The sequence below is a fragment of the Salvelinus alpinus genome, chromosome 22 (genome assembly GCF_045679555.1).
Source record: "Salvelinus alpinus chromosome 22, SLU_Salpinus.1, whole genome shotgun sequence".
NCBI lineage: Eukaryota > Metazoa > Chordata > Actinopteri > Salmoniformes > Salmonidae > Salvelinus > Salvelinus alpinus.
In genome coordinates, this window is record NC_092107.1 from 10,595,920 (window position 1) to 10,617,430 (window position 21,511).

The following is a 21,511-nucleotide window of genomic DNA, read 5'->3' on the forward strand; positions in this document are numbered from 1 at the left end:
AGCACCTGGAGATTAACCTGTGCCAGATCCTGTCCCCCGGTCTAGCAACTCTATATCTGTGTTAACCTTTTTGACCGGTTCTTTCCTTTGTGTCCTCAGACTGCTTTGAAAACTGCGATGGTGGTGTTCTGTAAACAGTGTGTGTGCGCGCATCTAGGTGATAAGGGATTATGCAGATACCGATCTATGTGTTTGGCATGAGGGCCTTGAGACTAGTGTATAGAGAGAGGGAGAGAAAGGGAGGAATGATCGTTACATGCACACTAACATACAGACCCACAACTATACAAATATTTAGCAGATGTTATTCCAGGTGTAGTGAAATGCTTGTGTTCCTAGCTCCAAAAGTGCTGTAGTATCTAACAATTCACAAAAATACACACAAATACACACATCTAAAAGTAAAAGAATGGAATTAAGGAATATATAAATATTAGGATAAGCAATGTCGGAGTGGCATTGACTAGAATATAGTATATACATATGAAATGAGTGTATCATTTGCCTCTCACCACTAGGGTTGTGAAATTCTGGTAACTTTGCCAAAATGTGCAACCCTACTCACCACTGTCAAAAATGTGTCGGTTGGCCATCACTCTGTATAGCTGACTGGGTGGGTTTTTGTTGGGTGTCTTTCCCCTGGTCCACAGGTATCTCCTCCAGCCCAAAGGGAACGGGAAGTCCAAGACAGACGACCTGGGCTCTCTGAGGCTCAACGTAACCTACACAGAGGACAATGTGCTGCCATCCGCCTACTACACACCGCTCCGCACGCTGCTGCTCAAGTCCCCAGACATTAAGGTACTAACCTCAGACCTGTCTAATTCACATACCTGCTCCTGTCTGTCGGTCTGTCTGAATGGTACATTATGCTCATTAAGGAACTTAAAGGAATTGCTAGCTGATACCCATAGGCTTCCAGTCATTGCACTAACGCTAGTTAGCATTGGCTCGCGAAACTACCTCTAACTTCCTTCATACTGGACATAAAAATGGTATCCACAAGTTCATCTGACTCTGGGGAAGTAGATAAAGGGCATCATTGCCAAAATCCCGAAGTATCCCTTTAAGGAAGAAAGTTGTGAGTGTACAATAGAGGACGCATAGGACCGACAATCGGTTAAAACTGTCAGTGGTCAAACATCGCCCACAGTCCCCACATTGTATTCCACACCATTGCCAGTAGTTTGTCGTGAGTGGTGGCTGTATACATGTGGAATTGCAGTCAACCAATAACCGTTAGTGTCTGACCAATCATCGCTCACGGTATGGTGCCTTTATCTCTGTCTCTATTTATCTCTCTTCTCCGTCTCAGCCCATCTCGGCGTCAGCGGCCCACATTCTGGGGGACATCTGCAGGGAGAGGTATGAGGCGGTGCTGCCCGTGGTCCGCCTGCTACTCCACCACGGCCGCCTGGTGTCCTTCGTCTCCGCCATCGTTGCCCTGGAGCTGGAGAACACTCAGTGAGTAGTACACACTTCTCCTCGGCCCTATGAGCTCTGGACAAAAGTAGTGCTCAATAAAGTGAATAGTGATCCTGACCTCTGAACCCGGTCTTGTCTGTCTAGGGAGGCCAACACCATTTTCCGTGGCAACTCCCTAGCAACACGCCTCATCGACGACATGATGAAGATTGTAGGGCGGAGCTACTTGACGGTCACCCTGAAGCCTGTATTGGATGAGGTAATGTACATCATATGTTACCTAGGTAATGATGTGAGCAAATTGATTATATCATAGATTAACACAGATCCTAAGAAGTAAGCCGTGCTATGAACCAAATCATAAAAGCTCATTAACCTAGGAACAACATGTTTGAAAATGCATTCAAAACTCAGCATAACATCTTCAATTTCTTTTGTAGATTTGTGAATCAAACAAAACCTGTGAGATTGACCCGATCAAACTGAAAGAGGGAGATAATGTTGAGGTCAACAAGGTACAGTATACATTTGTCCGGTGCATCGCAAGCTTGCTATCAGTGTATTGTGGTGGGGTGGTATACAGAATGAAGTGTTAATAAGCGACGTGTGTTCACAACGTGCGTGTCCGTCCTCTCCAGGAGAACCTGCAGGGGTACGTTCAGAAGGTGTTCTCGTCCATCACCCAGTCCAGCTCCAGCTGTCCCCCGCTCATGTGTGACGTGTTCCGCTCGCTGCGTCAACTGGCCTCCAAGCGGTTCCCAGGTGAGCAGGGCATCACACGCATCTTTATCCTCTCTCCTCACCTTCATCCTACCTCCTCATCCTCAGCATGATTTCAAAATTCCGGAAAACTTTCCAAAGTTCCCGGGTTTAAAGAAAACTCAGTTTGGTGGTTTGCCGCCAAACTTTCCGGGAAAGCTTCTAGAGTTTTGCAACCCTATTCCTCAGTCACAGCTCTCTCATCGATACTTACTGTGCCTCATCACATTCGAGAGAACGTCCACTAACCACAAAAATGTTTCTGAGATGTTTTCATACCGCAAATATCGAGTTGATCTTGTGTAGATCCTGTTATAAGCATTTGTGTAGAATGGTCCAGGTCTCTATCCAGAAGAAAAGATGATAGATTACATACAGAAATATTATGCTAGTCTTTCCCAAGTATTATCTAGTTACTTTATAAAAAAAGACTCTGATAAAGTAAGTAATGTAATGTATCTTCCATCAGTAAGCAGCATGTTGTAGAGACCATGTCCACCATGAGGTGGAGCCAGAAGCCTGACTAAAGTGCAGGAGGTTGTCCGTAGTATGTATGACAGAGGCCCTTCAAGTAAAAGCTAGTGTTGGAGCTTGGTGCGAGTCATGTTCTCATTAACCACCATGCTTATACGAATTGGCACCTTTTTTAAAGGGATAGCTCACCCAAATAAAAAATGACATCCTTGTTTTCTTACCATTGAGCAGTCAATGGATAAGGACAGGGAGCAATCCGAGCTTTGGTTTTCTTTTTCCTTCACCTGTCCCCCCCTTCTCTCCCCCTTCCTCCTCTCCCCTGCAGATGATCCTCATGTCCAGTATTCGGCGGTCAGCAGCTTCGTGTTCCTGCGCTTCTTTGCCGTCGCCGTTCTCTCGCCACACACCTTCCAGCTCCGCCCACACCATCCTGTGAGTACGCCCATATGCCTATATTTTTTAAACATTTGTGTCACATAGGAGGTATCCCTTGTGTTGACGCTGTAGTGATATGGTATAGCTACTTAGAAGTGAAAGTGCTCCCCCTATATTCATTTAGCAGCGAAGCCTCGCTGTTGCTAAATCGTTACCACCACTCCCCAAAATATTTGTAAAAAATAATTTGTAGTTTTACAAAATATTTATTCAGAGATGTGCTTTTAAGATAGTGAGATATTTGTTAATTAAGCATTTTTTTCTACTTACCAAGAGTTAGTGAAAGATTCTCATGGATACCATTTTTATGTCTGCATGTAGTTTGAAGTTAGCAATTGCTAACTAGCATTAGCGCAGTGACTGGAAGTCTTTGGAAGCAGCTAGTTATAGGAACAGCTAGCAGCAATGGCTAGTTAGCAATGGCTCGCGAAACTACCTTAAACGTCCTTCAAACTGCACACAGAGACAAAAATGGTATCCATGAGTTCATCTGACTCTAGGTAAGTAGTAAAAGGGCTTCATTGCCAAAATCTTGCACTATCCCTTTTTCATGTATTTGAGTAAGATGTTCTTTAAAAATAATAATCACAGGTGACGACCTCAGTCATTCTACAAAAAAAAAAAAAAAGAATTGAACATCCCAAATATTACACTCTTCCATGAACAATTCGCTCCAGCAGTGACCACGGCAGCAACAAAGAAAAACAAACATTGAAATCCAAGAACACCTTTGTAAAGTAGGCTAGGTTACCGACAATGGCTAAACCAAGCGCGAAACATTAGTCAACTGTTTTATAATAAAGTTGCGCTAGGTCTAGCCTAGCGCAACTTAATTACACACCTGATTTGAATACTCAACCTATCATCAAACCCTTGATTTACTGAGTTAGGAGTGTTTAGTACTGAGTTAGAACAAATATGAGGGTCCTCCATGATTGATTTGAGAAACTTGATTAGATTCCAAAAATGTTTTGATGCATATTCACATAAGCTGACTGTTTTTACACTGATTTCTGAAAAATGTGTTTCCCAATCATCATATTCATTAGGCCACACAACGGATAGATCTTTTTTGTTTTTATTAAATAAAAAAATAATTTGAAATGGAAAATGAGAACGAGTGTTTGTAATTGACAATAAGTTATTGGACAAGCACAGCTAGTCCCTCCCCGTTAAAAAAAATATATATATTCCGTTCGGTGCCTAAAACATTACCCTGGTATTTGACGTCTTTTGTACACTCATCTGTCAGGACCTAGAGGTCTCCCGAACACTCACTCTAATCTCCAAGACCATCCAGACTCTGGGGAGCTGGGGGAGCCTGTCCAAAAACAAACTGGTACGTATTCATGTATGTCTGTCTTATCAGCCTGTCAACATGCCCACCAATCAATTTATCAATCTTCCCTTGTGTGTCTATCATATCATTCATTCCCACTGGGCACAGACATCAGTTGAAGGTCTGTTTTTGATAAACATTTGGTTGAGTTGTCAACTAATGTGAATTCAACGTCAAATCAACAAAACATTTCACCATGTCATTGGATTTATTTTAAAAGTCGGCAAAAAAAAGACAATGCCCTTATTGATGACTTTTTGCAAATCCAATTAGTTTTCCATGTTGATTCAACATCATCATATAGATTTTGGGGGTTGAAATTATGTGGAAACAACGTTGATTTAACCAGTTTTTGCCCAGTGGGTTGTCTGTAGGTCTGCTCTGAGCAAAAGTAACACTTTTTGTGTATGTGTTTTTGTCTTTAGTCTAGTTTTAAAGAATCCTACATGTACGATTTCTTCAAATCATTCCAAGAAGACAAATGTATTGGAAAAGTAAAAAAGGTGAGTTGTTGGTTGTGAAGCGACCTTCCTATTACATTCGATTCTGTAGATTTAGATTTTGTAGACCACGTGTCAAAACTCAAGGTTTTACCAACCACATGTTAGTAAATCAGTTTTCCATGTTATTTTTTTGTTTGTTGCATTGCTGATTTGGCATGGTGTTTCCCTCTAACATTGTGTGTTTGTGTGTAGTTCCTAGATGAGATCTCCTCCAACGTCAGTAAGGAGTCCAGCGGGGTGGAGGATTCTGTGGTTCTCAAAGAGGGGTGAGTGGCTCACATCCAGCTGACACTAAGACCGCACTCAACGAGCTGTATATGGCCATAAGCAAGCAAGAAAATGCTCATCCAGAAAGGATGCTTCTAGTGGCCGGGGACTTTAATGCAGGCAAACTTAGATCCGTTTTTACCTCATTTCTACCAGCATGTCACATGTGCAACCAGAGGAAGAAAAAAAAAATTCTAGACCACCTTTACTCCACACTAAGAGACGTGTACAAAGCTCTCCCTCGCCCTCCATTTGGCAAATCTGACCATAATTCTGTCCTCCTGCTAAAGTTTTTGCTTGTAAGCAGAAATCAGGAAGTACCAGTGACTCGGTCAATACGGAAGTGGTCAGATGACGCGGATGCTACGCTACAGGACTGTTTTTCTAGCACAGACTGGATGTTCTGGGTTTCATCCAATGACATTGAGGAGCATACCACCTCAGTCACCGGCTTCATCAATAAGTGCATCGACGACGTCGTCCCCACAGCGACCGTACGTACATATCCCAACCAGAAGCCGTGGATTACAGGCAAGATCCGAACCGAGCTAAAGGTTAGAGCTGCCGCTTTCAAGGAGTGGAACACTAATCTGGACGCTTATAAGAAATTCCGCACTGCTCTCAAACAGCCAAAGCATTAATACAGGACTAAGATTGAATCCTACTACACCGGCTCTGACACTTGTCGGATGTGGCAGGGCTTGCAAACCATTACAGACTAAAAAAGGGAAACCCAGCCGCGAGCTCCCCAGTGGCACGAGCCTACCAGACGAGCTAAATGCCTTTTTATGCTCGCTTCGAGGCAAGCAACACTGAAGCATGCATGAGAGCACCAGCTGTTCCGGGCGACTGTGTGAGCACGCTCTCCGTAGCCGATGTGAGCAAGACCTTTTAACTTCTCTGCGCTACGGATCCCTTTTACGGGATCCCTTTCCTAAACAACCGCTAGAATTGCAGGGCGCCAAATGCAAAGATATTACTAAAAATATTTATAATCATGCAATCACAAGTGAAACATACCAAAACACAGCTTAGCTTGTTGTTAATCCACCTATCGTGTCAGATTTTGAAAATATACTTTACAGCGAAAGAAATCCAAGCTTTTGTGAGTGTAGCTTTCAATGCTACAACAGTTAGCCTTATATTAGCTTGGTTAGCTTGGTCACGAAAGTCAGAAAAGCAATGAAATTAATCGCTTACCTTTGATAATCTTCGGATGTTTCCACTCACGAGACTCCCAGTTACTCAACAAATGTTATTTTTGTTCGATAAATATTACTTTTATCACCAAAAAACGCCATTTGGGTTGTGCATTATGTTCAGAAAATCAAAGCCGTGTTCCGTTCGACAAATTCCAAAAAGTATCCGTAATGGTCGTAGAAACATGTCAAATGTTTTTTATAATCAATCCTCAGGACCATAACCTATTCATTAAGAGACAAAATGAAAATGGGGTGCCCCTCTCTCGCGCGCAGGAAATATTCAGAGGACACCTGACTACTTTTGAAAAAACTCGCTAATTTTTCAAAATAAAAGCCTGAAACTATGTCTAAAGCCTGGTCACAGCCTGAGGAAGTCATTGGAAAAGGAATCTGGTTGATACCCCTTTAAATGGAGGTTAGACGGGCCAGGGAACACAGATTTCTTTTTAAAGTATATCACTTCCGGGTTACATTTTCTCAGGTTTTCGCTTGCAGAATAAGTATTGTTATACTCAGACAATATTTTGCCAGTTTTGGAAACTTTGGAGTGTTTTCTATCCTAATCTGTAAATGATATGCATATTCTACGATCTGGGCCAGAGAAAATGTCCGTTTACGTTGGGCACGTTATTAAAATAAAAAAATTCTGACCCCTAGCGCTAAAAAGTTAAACAGGTCAACATTCACAAGGCCGTGGGGCCAGACGGATTACCAGAACGTGCACTCGGAGCATGCGCGGACCAACTGGCAAGTGTCTACACTGACATTTTCATCCTCTCCCTGACCGAGTCTGTAATACCTACATGTTTCAAGCAGACCACCATAGTCCCTATGCCCAAGTCCCTGTAACCTGCCTAAATGACTACCGCCCCGTAGCACTCATGTCAGTAGTCATGGCTCAAGTCAACACCATCATCCCGGAAACTCTAGACCCACTCCAATTCACATACCGCCCCAACAGATCCACAGATGTCTCAATCGCACTCCACACTGCCCTTTCCCACCTGGACAAAAGGAACACCTATGTGAGAATGCTGTTCATTGACTACAGCTCAGCGTTCAACACCATAGTGCCCACGAAGCTTATCACTAAGCTAAGGACCCTGGGACTAAACACCTCCCTCTGTAACTGGATCCTGGACTTCCTGGCGGGCAGCCCCCAGGTAGTAAGGGTAGGCAACAACATCTGCCACGCTGATCCTCAACACAGGGGCCCCTCAGGGGTGCGTGCTTAATCCCCTCCTGTACTCCCTGTTCACCCACGACAGCGTGGCCAAGCACAACTCCAACACCATCATTACGTTTGACGACACAACAGTGGTAGGCCTGATCACCGACAACGATGAGACAGCCTATAGGGAGGTCAGAGACCTGGCAGTGTGGTGCCAGGACAACAACCTCTCCCTCAACGTGAGCAAGACATAGGAGATGATCGTGTACTACAGGAAAAGGAGGGCCGAACACACCCCCATTCACATCGACGGGGCTGTAGTGGAGTGGGTCGAGAGTTTGAAGTTCTTAGTTTGTTGGGGATGTGGACAACAATCATGGTCCAAACACACTAAGACAGTCGTGAAGAGGGCACGACAACACCTTTTCCCCCTCAGGAGACTGAAAAGATTTGGCATGGGTCCCCAGATCCTCAAAGTTCTACAGCTGCAGCATCGAGAGCATCCTGACCAGCTGCATCACCGCCTGGTATGGCAACTACTCTGCATTCGACTGTAAAGCGCTACAGAGGGTAGTTCGTACAGCCCAGTACATCACTGGGGCCAAGCTTCCTGCCATCCAGGCGGTGTCAGAGGAAGCCCCCCCCCCGTGTTTTTACACTGCTGCTACCTTGACTAACCTGTACCCCTTCTCATTGATTCGGTACCGGTACCCCCTGTATATAGTCTCATTGTTATTTCTGTTACTTTTTTTATTTTATTATTTAAACTTTGTTAATTTTGTAAATATTTTCTTGACTATTTTCTTAACTGCATTGTTGGTTAAGGGCTTAAGGGCTTAAGGGCTTGTAAGCATTTCACGGTTATAAAATACCTGTTGTATTCGGCTCATGTGACTAATACAATTTAATTTGGGTTTTGGCTAGTGGGGTAAAGATTTTGTGCCTGTTTCCTGGACTGAAAGTGCTTTTTAGTTCAGGACTAAATCTTTAATGTAAAAAGTTAGGTGACTTGAGTTTGAGCTGACCAGAGGGGTTTGTCACTAAGAGGGATCATTAACTTTGATAGATTTTTCTGGTTCATAAAGAAAGCTACACATAAAAATGGGTTGTTGGCTGTAAAGTTAAACTTACAATGTCAAGTCTGTATTTATTTTACTTTACTACAGGGAGGTACAGAAGCGGGCCCAGGGAAGGAAACGCATCGGCAAGAACTTTAAGAAGAGGTGGCTTAGAGTGACCAACAGGGAGCTCTCCTACCACAAGCACAGAGGTGAGACATGCACACACACTCACACAGATTCACAACCACACATGCCACAACCACAGAGTGCCCCATAGGGGGCAGTGTTGGACCAGATCCCTCCATGGGCCAGGTTAGCCAGTTGTTAGCTTTTATCTCCCAGGGGAGATGGTGAATATATGGAGCTCTATCCACAGGTATCTATCCACGGGCCACCGGCCTCCCACAGAGAGGGGGAGGAATGCAGGAAGTAAGCTCTGTTCCTTATAATGAGAGAGAGCCAGAGAGCGGCAGAAGAGGAGGGAGAGTGAGAACCCTGGTCATTATAGTGGAGCCTACCTGGCGGGAGTCCTGTACTCTACTACTCAGCTCACCTCAGGGGAGCACAGCCACACACACGCTAGGCTCCTGGTTTCTCTGCCAGGCTCCTGTAATTCTTGAAGAGAGGGTGGCTATGAGACGCTGGGGGCTGCTGCCATAGCAGTATCGCGCATACACCAGACCTGCCAACCTGCTCACACTTTGCGTACCATGCACGAAATTTGAGGTCAAAGTATGCTGGTACGAAAAACAACCCTACAATTACACAAAAAATAGGCTTCTAGTTGGCACATTTTTGTGGTTTTTGGCTCGACCGTCTGAAGTTGAAGCTGAGCAAATCAGAGGACTTAATCTCTAGCTCTCTGCTTTGTCCCCAATGACAACAAGGCATGTTGAAATCAAGCCTAGTAATCAGACCTAACTTGATGGATGGAGATCTGCAATATATGGATGGAGATCTGCTCATATAGGCCTAGTTCATTTGTTTCATATTCCAAATAGCCTAAAATAAACTAGACTACAAATGTGTGTCATTGAGACCACCTCAATTTAATTTGGTATCATACACAAGACTTCACAAGACTTTATGTTGGCTACATAGTTTGTCATAATTTAAGACTAGGTTTCAGGAGTAGTATACCTCCAGTCCAAGTCAAGTATACCTTGCCTCCTTGGGGTCTGTCAAGTTGGGACTACAAAGCCAAACTATGTTCAAGTCGAGTCTTCTGATCTGCTTGGACTTTGTCAGACCTCTCCGATCTCGACGTCTTATGAAAGCCAATAGCAGCCAGACGCTTCCAGCCATATTGTACATGGTGTGATAGCCTGGACGTTGCATAAACGAGCCGAAGGTCTTGTGTAACACTGTGTTTCCCCCCCCCCCACTCTAATTATTGTTGAAATGTCAAGTAATCTTTTTCAATCAGTTACGTAAATTCTTTGGAACAGGCCCCAGCCAAATCCAACCTTCTGTTAATTTACTGCTGCTCCCAGGTCCATGGCACACTCCACCAAGACTGTTCCCTCAGCACTCTTCTCAACAATTACCAAGACTCATTTCCTCATCCACTCTGTTGTCAGTTTTGGTGCGTGTCAGTGGGCTAGGGAGGTGTGTGTAAGGTAAAATTCATCATATTTATTTTATATCATATGTACCAGTCAAGTTTGGACACACCTACTCATTCAAGGGTTTTTCTTTATTTTGACTATTTTCTACATTTTAGAATAATAGTGAAGACATCAAAACTATGAAATAACACATGGAATCATGTAGTAACCAACAAAGTTAAACAAATCAAAATGTATTTGACATTCTTCAAATAGAGACTGTTGACCAATAGCATTACTGTTCAGTTAACTTCCAATCACATCATCAGACCTAAATGATGTTACCACAAAAGCACCTACTGCTTCACAGGGGTTTGACAGAATGGTTGCCTGGCTACCCAGACTCCTTGCTTTGGCCAAACGCTACGCCACGCCCACGGATGTTAGTTTTTTCTCCACAATGAATCTGGATCTGAGTACGTCTCTAACCCTTCACCGACTGCGAACACATGTGGGCTGTCTGATTGGTCCAGAAACCGTTGGGTTGAGCCAGAACACATGTGGATAAAGCAGAGGTTTGATAATTCTTCATTGGCTTTGGTACTCTAATTTGGTCATACACGATCCAATCGCTTATTACTTTTTGTACCATGCCCCTCATTCGCCTTGTCACCACAAACGACTTCAATGACAGAATTTAGTGTGAGTATGCAGGCTAACAGAATGGAGGATGTGGAGAGCAACACAGAGGTAGGCTGTTGAGTGTTGATAAAAGTGAGGTCGAGGGTTGGGCCTGCCTACACGTGCGCATCTGCTTGCAGCTGTATGTGTGTCAGTTTGTGAATGTTATCGTTAGAGTAGACCGACAGACGCACAAACTATCTTTGAAAGTTTGTTTCATGTAAATCCCGGCCTCGACTCAGGGCAACGGGCCCTACAGCTCCAGCCACTCCTTCTTCTAGTCCTTCTCAAGTCTTGGAGCAATGTAAACTCACATGAACTCTTTGAAGAAAGAATCCAGTCTAGATCCATTGATCTCCGGAGGGTTCCCCCCCCTTTTTACCGCCATGTCAACGGTCAGTCTTGACACATTTCATTATCCGTTTATTTTGTTTTTGTTGGAATGTGGAAAACCCGCTGTCAGCGTGTGCATCAATATTGAATTCCATAGGGAGTTAGCTTGGTTTAACTCCATAATTTTATTGACCGAGGATGCACTTCAGAACATGGTTTGAAAAGAAATGTGGGGCATGCAAACAGCTGCAATTTAAACAATGTTTATTTGATAATCATCAGAAAGTACATGTTTGGTGAAGGAGCCAACTTCCTGATGTTAATTCATCAAGTTTTAGTGTGTAGGTTTGGGTGTGTAGGTTTGGTAGATTGTATTCTATACTCCAACAACATTTGCTCATTCCTCCACAACCACATGCCTTAGATAAGCATAGATGTTACCCATGCACGTTCATTTGTGTGTGTGTGTTGGAGTGGTCTCTGGAGCTGTGCCCTGCCACTGCAATGGAGGCTCTATTACAGCAGAACAGGCAGACAGATGGGGTCTCTAGATTGGTGTCACTGTAAATTGACAGTGACAACCGGGTTTGGGCAGTGCAGTTGAAGCACCATGACAGCAGGCAGCACTTGGGCTCTGGTGGTGCTGTTTTTGGGGTTAGTAATAGTCGGTGCTAAAAAAGTTTGAAAGGCATTTGGAAGGGTTTGAACTAAGTCTCATGTTGCTGTGAGTGTTTGCTGTCTCAACTTTTTTTTTTATGGGTTTCAATTTTGTAATGGAAGGGAGCAGGACAGGGTTCAAGTTTCCAGGGATCATGATCGTTTGGTCTGAGCATTATCATGATGATCCCTGCAGATGGAACTAACCACTAGGACTACGTCTCAAATGGCAACCAATTCCATAGATCTCTGGTCAAAAGTAGTGTGCACTATGTAGGGATGAGGGTGCCATTTGGGACGCAGCCTAGTTGTGTCGCCCTCGGCTGAAGTGTGTCTGGGTTCACTTTCAGACTAGTTTGCATGCATGATATTATTTTTTCATATTGGCAGGAGATTTCAGTAAAATTGTGAAGAGAACCATGGATAAAAATGTTCAGATGTGCATCTGATTGCCGAGACATAATGCTTCTGGCAACAATGCAGCACATTTAACATCACATTGTAATAAAGTGCATTTCTAATTGGGATTTAGATCATTAATGGAGTCTAGCTCTGCTCTAGATTTGGGACTCCTGTTGGATATTGGAACGACTCAGAGAGAGGAACAACATGAATAATGTACCAGAATGCAGTAACGTAGCCAGAGTAGTGAAGATCCGTGTTTACAACTTAAGTGATTTGTAGCCTGCTGTCCGGAGATGAACTGAACTGAAGTGTGTGTGTGTGTGAGCACTGAACTGGAAGGCAGGAGATATGCAGAGAACCTGATGGTGCTGGTGGTATGCGTGTTGGTGTCGGGGTGTCCATCGGGCTGGCAATGCAGAGGAAGAGGAAGGTGGCAGGCAGAGAAAAGCCCTCCCTCTTAAATGAGAGATTGATATGGCAAAATTCATCACACACACCCAATGCACCTTGATTCACATATGTAAGGGAGAGAGAAGGAAATGGGGGGGTTGTATGTGCAGTGAAGTATCATCAGTGGATCAGATACTTCACTCTATCAGCTAGATGGAGTGTGAGCTGATAGGTAGAGACTAAAGAGAGACCAATAGCAGGAGCTGATACTGAGACTGCTTTTATAACTGTGTATGGTTTGTGTGTTTTGGCCCGGGCTTTTGTCAGACACAGTGCTGGAAATGGTGGTCTATCGAGTGTAAAAAGAATGTTCTCGATTTGTATTTTTGTTGGACGAGTATGTGTGAAGTGTAACGCTGCACGTCTTCTAGTAGTCAGGGTCACATGGTGTAAGAACTCAATGTTCCTCCTAGTGATGTAGCTTGACCAAGACGACATGGGTGGGTTCCAGATGATCCTTTAACAGTTGAAGAATATTTCCATATCATTTATCCAGAGACGGGATTCTCTCTGTTGTTGAGACTAGCTACTATCCTTGTAACTTGTTACAGTAGCCTGTTTTATATAAGGGTAATAAGGGAGTCCAATGTAGACATTTTGTGTGTGCGTATATTTACGTTTATTTTTGTTTTTGTTTTCCAAGGGAAAGAAGCACTCTGCATTATGCCTGTGAAGAATATCCGGGCTGTGGAGAAACTGGACTTAAGTGCCTTTAACCGCAAAAATGTAAGCAGGACTTGGGACCCCCTCAGCCTGTCTCATGACTGTCTATTGTGGTCTGTTTAGAGCCAGGAGTTTTCCCTGGCCACCTACCTGACCAGTAAACGGTAAAGCACAGTTATACTATAGGCTAATGCAAAGGCTCAGAGGTTTTCCTGGTCAGGTCAACAGATCAGGAAACTCCTGTGGTCCTATGTAAGTTGTGAGGGAAGTTCTTTGAGTTTACCGATTTGAATTTGAACAGATACATATGTGGACTATGAGTGTCTGTTACTAAATAAAATAACATCTTAATTGTGTGCAAAGGGCAATTAATTTGACACCATATTCACAGCCTGTCAGATATTGTATGTAATGTTTGTGTTATTGACAGCTCCTCTTTCCTCTCCCTTTTTAGATGTTCCAGGTGCTCCACAGTGAGAAGCCGCTGTACGTGCAGGCGGGGAACTGCGTGGAGGCCAGTGAGTGGGTGGAGGTGCTGAGCCAAGTGAGCCGCTGTAACCCGGATCGCCTGGGCACTTTCCACCCCTCGGCCTACTTGGCCGGAGCCTGGCTCTGCTGCAGGAGCCTGAACGACAGCCAGCCGGGCTGCAAACCCTGCACACCGTGAGTACTAAACTCTGAATCTCAAACCAACCTCTAGTCCCTAGATCAGGGTGCCCCAATAGCTGTTCTCCAATAACATTTTATTACACTTTGTATAATCACTAGGAAATGACCTCAAAGTGATTTTAATTGAGGAAATCTGTTCCCAAGTGTCACCACGCATACAGTGAGCTCCAAAAGTATTGGGACAGTGACATATTTTTTCTTGTTTTGGCTCTGTACTCCAGCACTTTAGATTTGAAATGATACAATAACTATGAGGTTAAAGTGCAGATTGTCAGCTTTAATTTGAGGGTATTACAGCACTTTGTGTATATAGTCTCCCAATTTTACAGGACCAAAAGTATTGGGACAAATTCACTTATGTGTAGTAAAAGTATTTGGTCCCATATTCATAGCATGCAATGACTACATTAAGTTTGTGACTGTACAGCATTTGCTGTTTGTTTTGGTGGTGCAGATTATTTTGTGCCCAATAGAAATTAATGGTAAATAATGCATTGTCATTTTGGAGTCACTTTTCTTATAAATAAAATGGAATATGTTTCTAAAAACGTGTACATTAATGTGGATGCTACCAAGATTCAAGATCATCCTGAGTGAATTATGAATAATGTTATTTGTGAGTTATTTAAAAAAAAGTCTAATTTACTACAGCACCCAAAGACTCATTTCTATAACTTAGTGAGAGTTGATCATAGAGCCTTTTAGATGGTTCATAGTTCTATCTTGCACTCTGATCGACCAGGTGGCATTTTCGCCATATTTCTTGTACTGGTGCTATTCTTCCCTCTCAGATCAACACAAGTTCCTAGGAGATAGCAGCTGCTTCAACAAAGACATTGACCATACCATAATCACTGCCTACTTGTATCAGACACCAGAGTCTTATATCAGTCTTATTTAGTAGGGAGCACTGTAGCGGAATTGGACAAATCCAGGAAGCGTTATTGGACAATTGCCCGGTTTTCTGTTTTCTTCCAATTGGTGCCTAATGAACATGACCCTGTCTCCCCTCCCAGTACCTTGCTGGCTAACCTACAGCTGGATATTGACTGTGACCGCGAGACGGAGAGAATCTTCTCCCTCTTCACCTCCAGCTACTCCAAGCTACAGAAGATGGAAGGCAAGAGGGATTCTACCTGTCAATCGCCCAACTTTCACACAAATTAATATAAAAAGTATTCTTATCACAGTAGATTGTTTCTTTAGTGGCTTATTGCATGAGGCATTTTCTCTGCATCTATGTGTGCTTGTGCAGCATGCATGACACTTTGATACTTGATTCACACCTGAACCGTACCCTGCTGGCTCTGATATTTTCTTTTCACATTGTCCTTTCCAGCTCGGTTCCAGCAACTATTGTGTATGACTAACCAGGCCAGCCCAGTACAGCTCTGATTGGCTTGGCTCGGTTTGGCCCTTTTTAGTGTGAATCTGGCAACAGTAGCTTGCTGTGATAGCCTGTGATGATGACCTTATGTAACTGTCTCCTGTGGTCAGATGCGTGTGCCAGCATCGCTGTGTACCAGGGTCCTCCGAGGGAGCAGGACGACTACTCCCTGTTCACCATCCAGGACTCCAAGGAGACATTCCACACAGTGCGGCAGATCACACACATCCTGGAGGAGCTGCAGAGAGAGCACGACACCCGCAGCGGCACCGCGCAGTACGGCAGCCAGTAAGTATACACACACATGCCTATGTCTATACTCACACACACTTGTACACACACATGGATATGTCTATACTTACACACACACATGAATAGACAGCCACGTAAATATTTATCCTCTTTGTTTTACTGTGTCTTTCTAGAGAGAATCCGATAGTTGGGAAGACATCCTAACGAGTCTAGGTGGGTCTGTCTGGCCTGAGACAGCCATTCCAGCAAATGGCAGTATGCCACCTGCCACAGTTCTACACTGGAGCCCCAGAGTGACACTGAGAACGATGCCCGCCTCGCGAGGACCAAGAACCCACACCCCCAAGGTCGCGCTCTGCCCCCGCTTCCCTCTCCACCAAGTGTGACTGGACGGAGGGTCCAATAGCGGAAGTGTCACCTGAACCTGGTCAGAAGCTCTCATTGGTTCAGAAGAGGAGAACCTTGGTTGAGTTTTATTCTCTAGCTCTCCCCGTCTGTCTCCATCCTTCTCTCTTTCTCACACACCACTGCTCTAATCAGAGGAATATGTGCTTGCTCTCGTCTTCTACTTGATTTGCACAAAGACCATACAACATCATTAGTTGGAGTGTGTTTGTGTGTGTGAATAGGCTGCTAAAATACTCCATTTTATTCACTCAATGTTTTCAATCTCGATCGTCAACAATCGAGATGATGCTCTCACAATCTCTTGGGGCTTCACTGTTTGACGTCCGTTTACGACTAAACAGCAAGCTGACTTTGTTTCTCTCATTTTTCTATCAAAGGGTCCACTTAACTGTACTCTCTTCTTCCTCCTCTGTCCACCTCTGTGCTTTGAACAAATGTAGGTGTTTCAGAGTACAGTTAAGTGGATGAGACCGATCTGCCTTATTTTTCTTAATGGATGTATGTGTAACAATCTCTCGTGTCCTCGAGTTAGGGACTAATGCCGAAGCACTTTACATATTTGGGATATTCCAGATGGCATCGTTTTAGATACGTGGTATCAGTATACCCCCCATATCGATCAGTTCAATGATCTCGAGTACGTTCTCCTTTCCATTCCTGTACAATAACATTTATAGCCTGTAGATTTTAATAGCTAATTTTCTTACACCAAAGACGACAATTATCGTAAGGTCGACTTGGGAAAAAAGGGTATAAATGTATTTTGAATACAGACTTTTTTTAAATGGAGAGAAATACAGTATATATTTCGTTCATGTACATTTTGGTAACTGCATTGTTCCTCTTTTTAACGATTTAAACGATTTGATTGAGTAACGTTATAATGTTCTCTGGAAATGCAGATGGACCGTGGTCGGTAGTCTAGAAATGTCTGTGACAACCATGTAGTGGTGTCACTGCAAATCAATCGCAACAAGCTAGACAATCCCCCTTCACTTGCCAATCTAGCCCCTTAGATCCTCATCACTGGCCCACATTAACTGGTAGTCAAATGTGATTGGATAGATCTACAATCAGGCAAACACACATATATTACTTAGGCCCCATTCATTGTTTTGTGTGTTTTAGACTGAGGACTATTGCTGTGTTCATAGCCAAGTGGGAAGGTGGTAATTACCAGTTGTGAAGTCGTAAATACCGGTTGGATGCATTCACGTGCTTTGAACTAGTTGAGAAACGCTGATTGGCTAATGTACAACAAGCTGCGTCAACCATAAAATAAAAGTACAGCTGTCATGCTTGTAAACAAATGATAGTGTTCAAAAAACCATATAAATTGATGGCTTTTTATAAATAATGTTTTGTTAGATTTAACTGCCAAAAATGCTGTTATCAAGGTAATTTCCTTAGTAGGTGACATCAGAGGTCAGCATGTGGGAGAAGTCTGAGCTCAGGGATGATAGATGAGCTTCCCAATAGTATACTGAACAAAAACATAGACACAACCCTTTCAAAGGTTCTACTGAGTTACAGTTCATATGAGGAAATCAGTCAATTGAAGTAAATTAATCAGGCCCTAATCTATGGATTTCACATGACTGGGAATACAGATATGCATCTGTTAGTCACAGATACCTTAAAAGAAATGTAGGGGTGTTGATCAGAACCAATCAGTATCTGGTGTGAACAACATTTGCCTTGTGCAGTGCGACACATCTCCTTCACATAGAGTTGATCAGGCTGTTGATTGTAGCCTGTGTAACCATAACCCCACTGCCACCATGTGTCACACGTTGACATGAGTAAACCGCTCACTCACACAATGCCATACAAACTGTCTGCAATCTGCCCGGTACAGTTAAACCGGAATTCATCCATGAAGAGCACACTTCTCCAGTGTGCCAGTGGCCATCGAAGGTAAGCATTTGCCCACTGAAGTCTGTTACAACGCCATACTGCAGTCAGGTCAAGACCCTGGTGAGAATGACGAGCATGCAGATGAGCTTCCTTGAGATGGTTTCTGACAGTTTGTGCAGAAATGATTTGGTTGTGCAAACCGAGTTTCATCAGCTGTCCGGGTGGCTCGTCTCAGACCATCCCACAGGTGAAAAAGCCGGATGTGGAGGTCCTGGGCTGGCATGGTTACACGTGGTCTGGGGTTATGAGGCCGGTTGGACTTACTGCCAAATTCTCTAAAACAACGTTTTGGTAGAGAAATTAACAGTAAACTGGCAACAGCTCTGGTGGACATTCCTGCAGTCAGCATGCCAATTGCACACTCCATGGCATTGTGTTGTGTGACAAAACTGCACATTTTAGAGTGTCCTTTTGTTGTCCCCAACACAAGGTGCACCTGTGTAATGATCATGCTGTTTTAAACAGCTTCTTGATATGCCACACCTGTCAGGTGGATGGATTATCTTGGCAAAGGAGAAATGCCCACTAACAGGGATGTAAACACAATTGTGTAGAAAACTTGAGAAAAATAAGCCTTTTGTGTATATGAGAAATATCTGGGATATTTTATTTCAGCACATGAAACATGGGACCAACACATTACATGTTGTGTTTATTTTTTCAGTGTAAATACGAGTTGGGGCAGTCAAGTGGATTTTCTTCCCAGTCTTATGTGGTAAATATCAAAGTTTTTATCAGGGAGGTTGAATTAGGTAATGAACGCAGCATTAGTCCACATAGTCGCTCCGTTCTGTATATTTTTATCAGTCAACCCGTAGGAACGACAGTTATGAACGCAGCATTAGTCCACATAGTCGCTCCGTTCTTTATATTTTATCAGTCAACCCGTAGGAACGACAGTTATGAACGCAGCATTAGTCCACATAGTCGCTCCGTTCTTTATATTTCTATCAGTCAACCCGTAGGAACGACAGTTATGAACGCAGCATTAGTCCACATAGTCGCTCCGTTCTTTATATTTTTATCAGTCAACCCATAGGAACGACAGTTATGAACGCAGCATTAGTCCACATAGTCGCTCCGTTCTTTATATTTTCATCAGTCAACCCGTAGGAACGACAGTTATGAACGCAGCATTAGTCCACATAGTCGCTCCATTCTTTATATTTTATCAGTCAACCCGTAGGAACGACAGTTATGAACGCAGCATTAGTCCACATAGTCGCTCCGTTCTTTATATTTTATCAGTCAACCCGTAGGAACGACAGTTATGAACGCAGCATTAGTCCACAGTTGCACCGTTCTGTATATTTTTATCTGTTAACTCGTAGGAGCAACAGTTTGTTAAAACAGATGCCTAAAAACTTGAGCTTGGATCAACAACAAGAAGGGAACGTGTAACACAGTTAGTACAGGGTTAACCATGTTTCGTATATATTTTTGTTTGGCTTATGGAAATATTTCCTGTCAGAAGTTGTCTTTGGTCGGTCATAAATTTCTATCATGCATGTCCTGTATATTTAACAGTATATATTTTTTTAGAGTACCTTTTGTATGTATGTTTTTTTAACACGGCAAAAAAAATCTGTGTTGGTGCGTTACGGTACCTTGTTCTTTGTCTTCAGTGGTACTAGGAAGCTTGCTGCTTTTCTTCATGTCACAGAGTCTAATGTATGGTAGCGTGCTGCGGAGTCTGTCTATAGCTTATGCAACGTTACGGAGTTTAACTTTGTCTCGAACACCAGGGTCATGTTCATTAGAGCACGAAGTGGAAACTTTTTGCAACGGGAAAAAAAGGAGCCTCTACCTGTTTACAGTCAGTTTTCTTGCGTTTGGTGCCTAATGAACGCGACCCAGGTTAGGTCCCACCGGACTTTGTTTGTCAGTGGTTTTGCTAAAGGCTCTCAGGCCTCATGGTTCTTGTCCTTTGTCATTCTAATGCGTAGGTAAAGATGTCATCATGAGTGAGCTTGTTGGTTCATTGGTTTTCTTTCACTAATCTCAAACGTTTTTCAATCATAAGGGAATTTTCAATCACTGCATCTTCTCTTCACCTTACCTCTGACAGTCAGATGTTTTATCATAATGTGTCTAACGTTGTCAGAACCTTTTTTAGACCCATGAATCCAAACGTGCAGTGGCCTTACTAACTCACCCACACCCAAAGAGAACTTGGGGTGACACAATTGTACAATGTACAGGTTGGCTTGGTCAGATGGGATGGTACTGTACGTTCTAGGGGTTTTGTTGCTTTGATCACAGTATAGGTACAAGTGACACTGTTACCAGTCAACAGTGAACTTATAACTTAAATCAGAAACATTTTGTGTGTGTGTGGCCCAGTCATTTTTAAAGTTGGATAATTTAACATAACATGGGAAGTCAAAAGTTATGGTTAGCAGTCGACAGGCCTTCATGTGAACAGTATCTGTGAAGTCATCGCCATGACATCATCAGCAGCCTTTCGAATGTTAAAATCAATCACCGCAAAGAGAATCGGTTGTTTTCATATTTCAAACCTGTAAACGTATCATTGCATACAGGACTGGAGTACATATTTCTGTTGTTGCTTTTGTTATTTAAACATTTTTGGATTATTTTTCACAACCAGAAAGTCATCTTATCTCCTGTTTTATTTGAAATAATTTACAATAAACATGTTGCCAACCCTTTCACTTCAGGTGTGTGGTCTTTACTAAATGTCAGCTCTAGGGAAGGCGGAGGAGAGTAGAAATGTTAGCCTAGTCCCAGATCTCTTTGTGCCACCTTACCATTTCCTATGGTAATTGGAGTTGGTAAGATGGCACAAACAGATCTGGAACCAAGCTATAAAAGACATTGGGGGAGTACACAAGAAGGGGCTATATTATTTAGCAGGTTGCTGTTTAATGGGATGAGTATTGTCCTGGAGGCAGAACTGAGCAATTTCCGCTAGATGGACCAGCTGCAAAGTCAAAATATTCTATATTGTCAAAATTCATGAAAACAAAAATGGGCGTTTTTCGTTGTAGTTTAAGGTTTGGGTTCAGATTGTATGACTTTGTGACTGTGATAGCTACTGACCACTGCAGAGCTGCCTGCAGGATAAGATTCATGATGAAAAATCCTAACCTGCTATCCTTTTCATTAGATTGTTCGAAAGCTGGGGAGTCACCCAGCCAACTCTGAGATGTATAAACAGTTTTATTCAGTTTGGGAAAGGGTTTTACTATTGGCAGCACTTCACATCGAACAACTAATCATCCACAAACCAATAAAGCTATTTTTTACTTCCCAGTAATTGCCTCTGATGCCACTTCAGTGGAATCTTCTCAATAACTTGAACATCTGTGGCATCTTGGATTTAAGTGTCTTCCCCTAGAATTTCTTTGCATAAATCAGAGTGCCCAAACTTTTGGGCTTGGGGGGAAAAAACAAAAAAAACAATCCTCTGGCAAGCCAAATCTAATTTCGTCCAGGGCCATGTTTGGCCCGCAGGCCCCACTTTGGACGACCCTGCTGTAGAT

At 43.2% G+C, this 21,511-nt stretch overlaps 1 protein-coding gene across 1 annotated transcript in view; it reads left to right on the forward strand.

The window, feature by feature from the left end:
- Positions 1–20,680, forward strand: part of LOC139549705 (ras GTPase-activating protein 2-like) — a 46,008-nt gene extending 25,328 nt beyond the window's left edge. Inside the window, exons 10-24 of the mRNA XM_071360396.1 lie at positions 651–801; positions 1,316–1,464; positions 1,570–1,684; positions 1,866–1,940; positions 2,064–2,187; positions 2,984–3,090; positions 4,346–4,432; positions 4,858–4,935; positions 5,128–5,201; positions 8,742–8,845; positions 13,353–13,435; positions 13,827–14,035; positions 15,058–15,161; positions 15,539–15,716; positions 15,854–20,680. Coding sequence (XP_071216497.1) covers positions 651–801; positions 1,316–1,464; positions 1,570–1,684; positions 1,866–1,940; positions 2,064–2,187; positions 2,984–3,090; positions 4,346–4,432; positions 4,858–4,935; positions 5,128–5,201; positions 8,742–8,845; positions 13,353–13,435; positions 13,827–14,035; positions 15,058–15,161; positions 15,539–15,716; positions 15,854–15,884 — 1,669 coding nt within the window. The 3' untranslated portion in view covers positions 15,885–20,680. The remainder of the gene's footprint in view (positions 1–650; positions 802–1,315; positions 1,465–1,569; positions 1,685–1,865; positions 1,941–2,063; positions 2,188–2,983; positions 3,091–4,345; positions 4,433–4,857; positions 4,936–5,127; positions 5,202–8,741; positions 8,846–13,352; positions 13,436–13,826; positions 14,036–15,057; positions 15,162–15,538; positions 15,717–15,853) is intronic.
- The last annotated feature ends 831 nt before the right edge of the window (positions 20,681–21,511 follow it).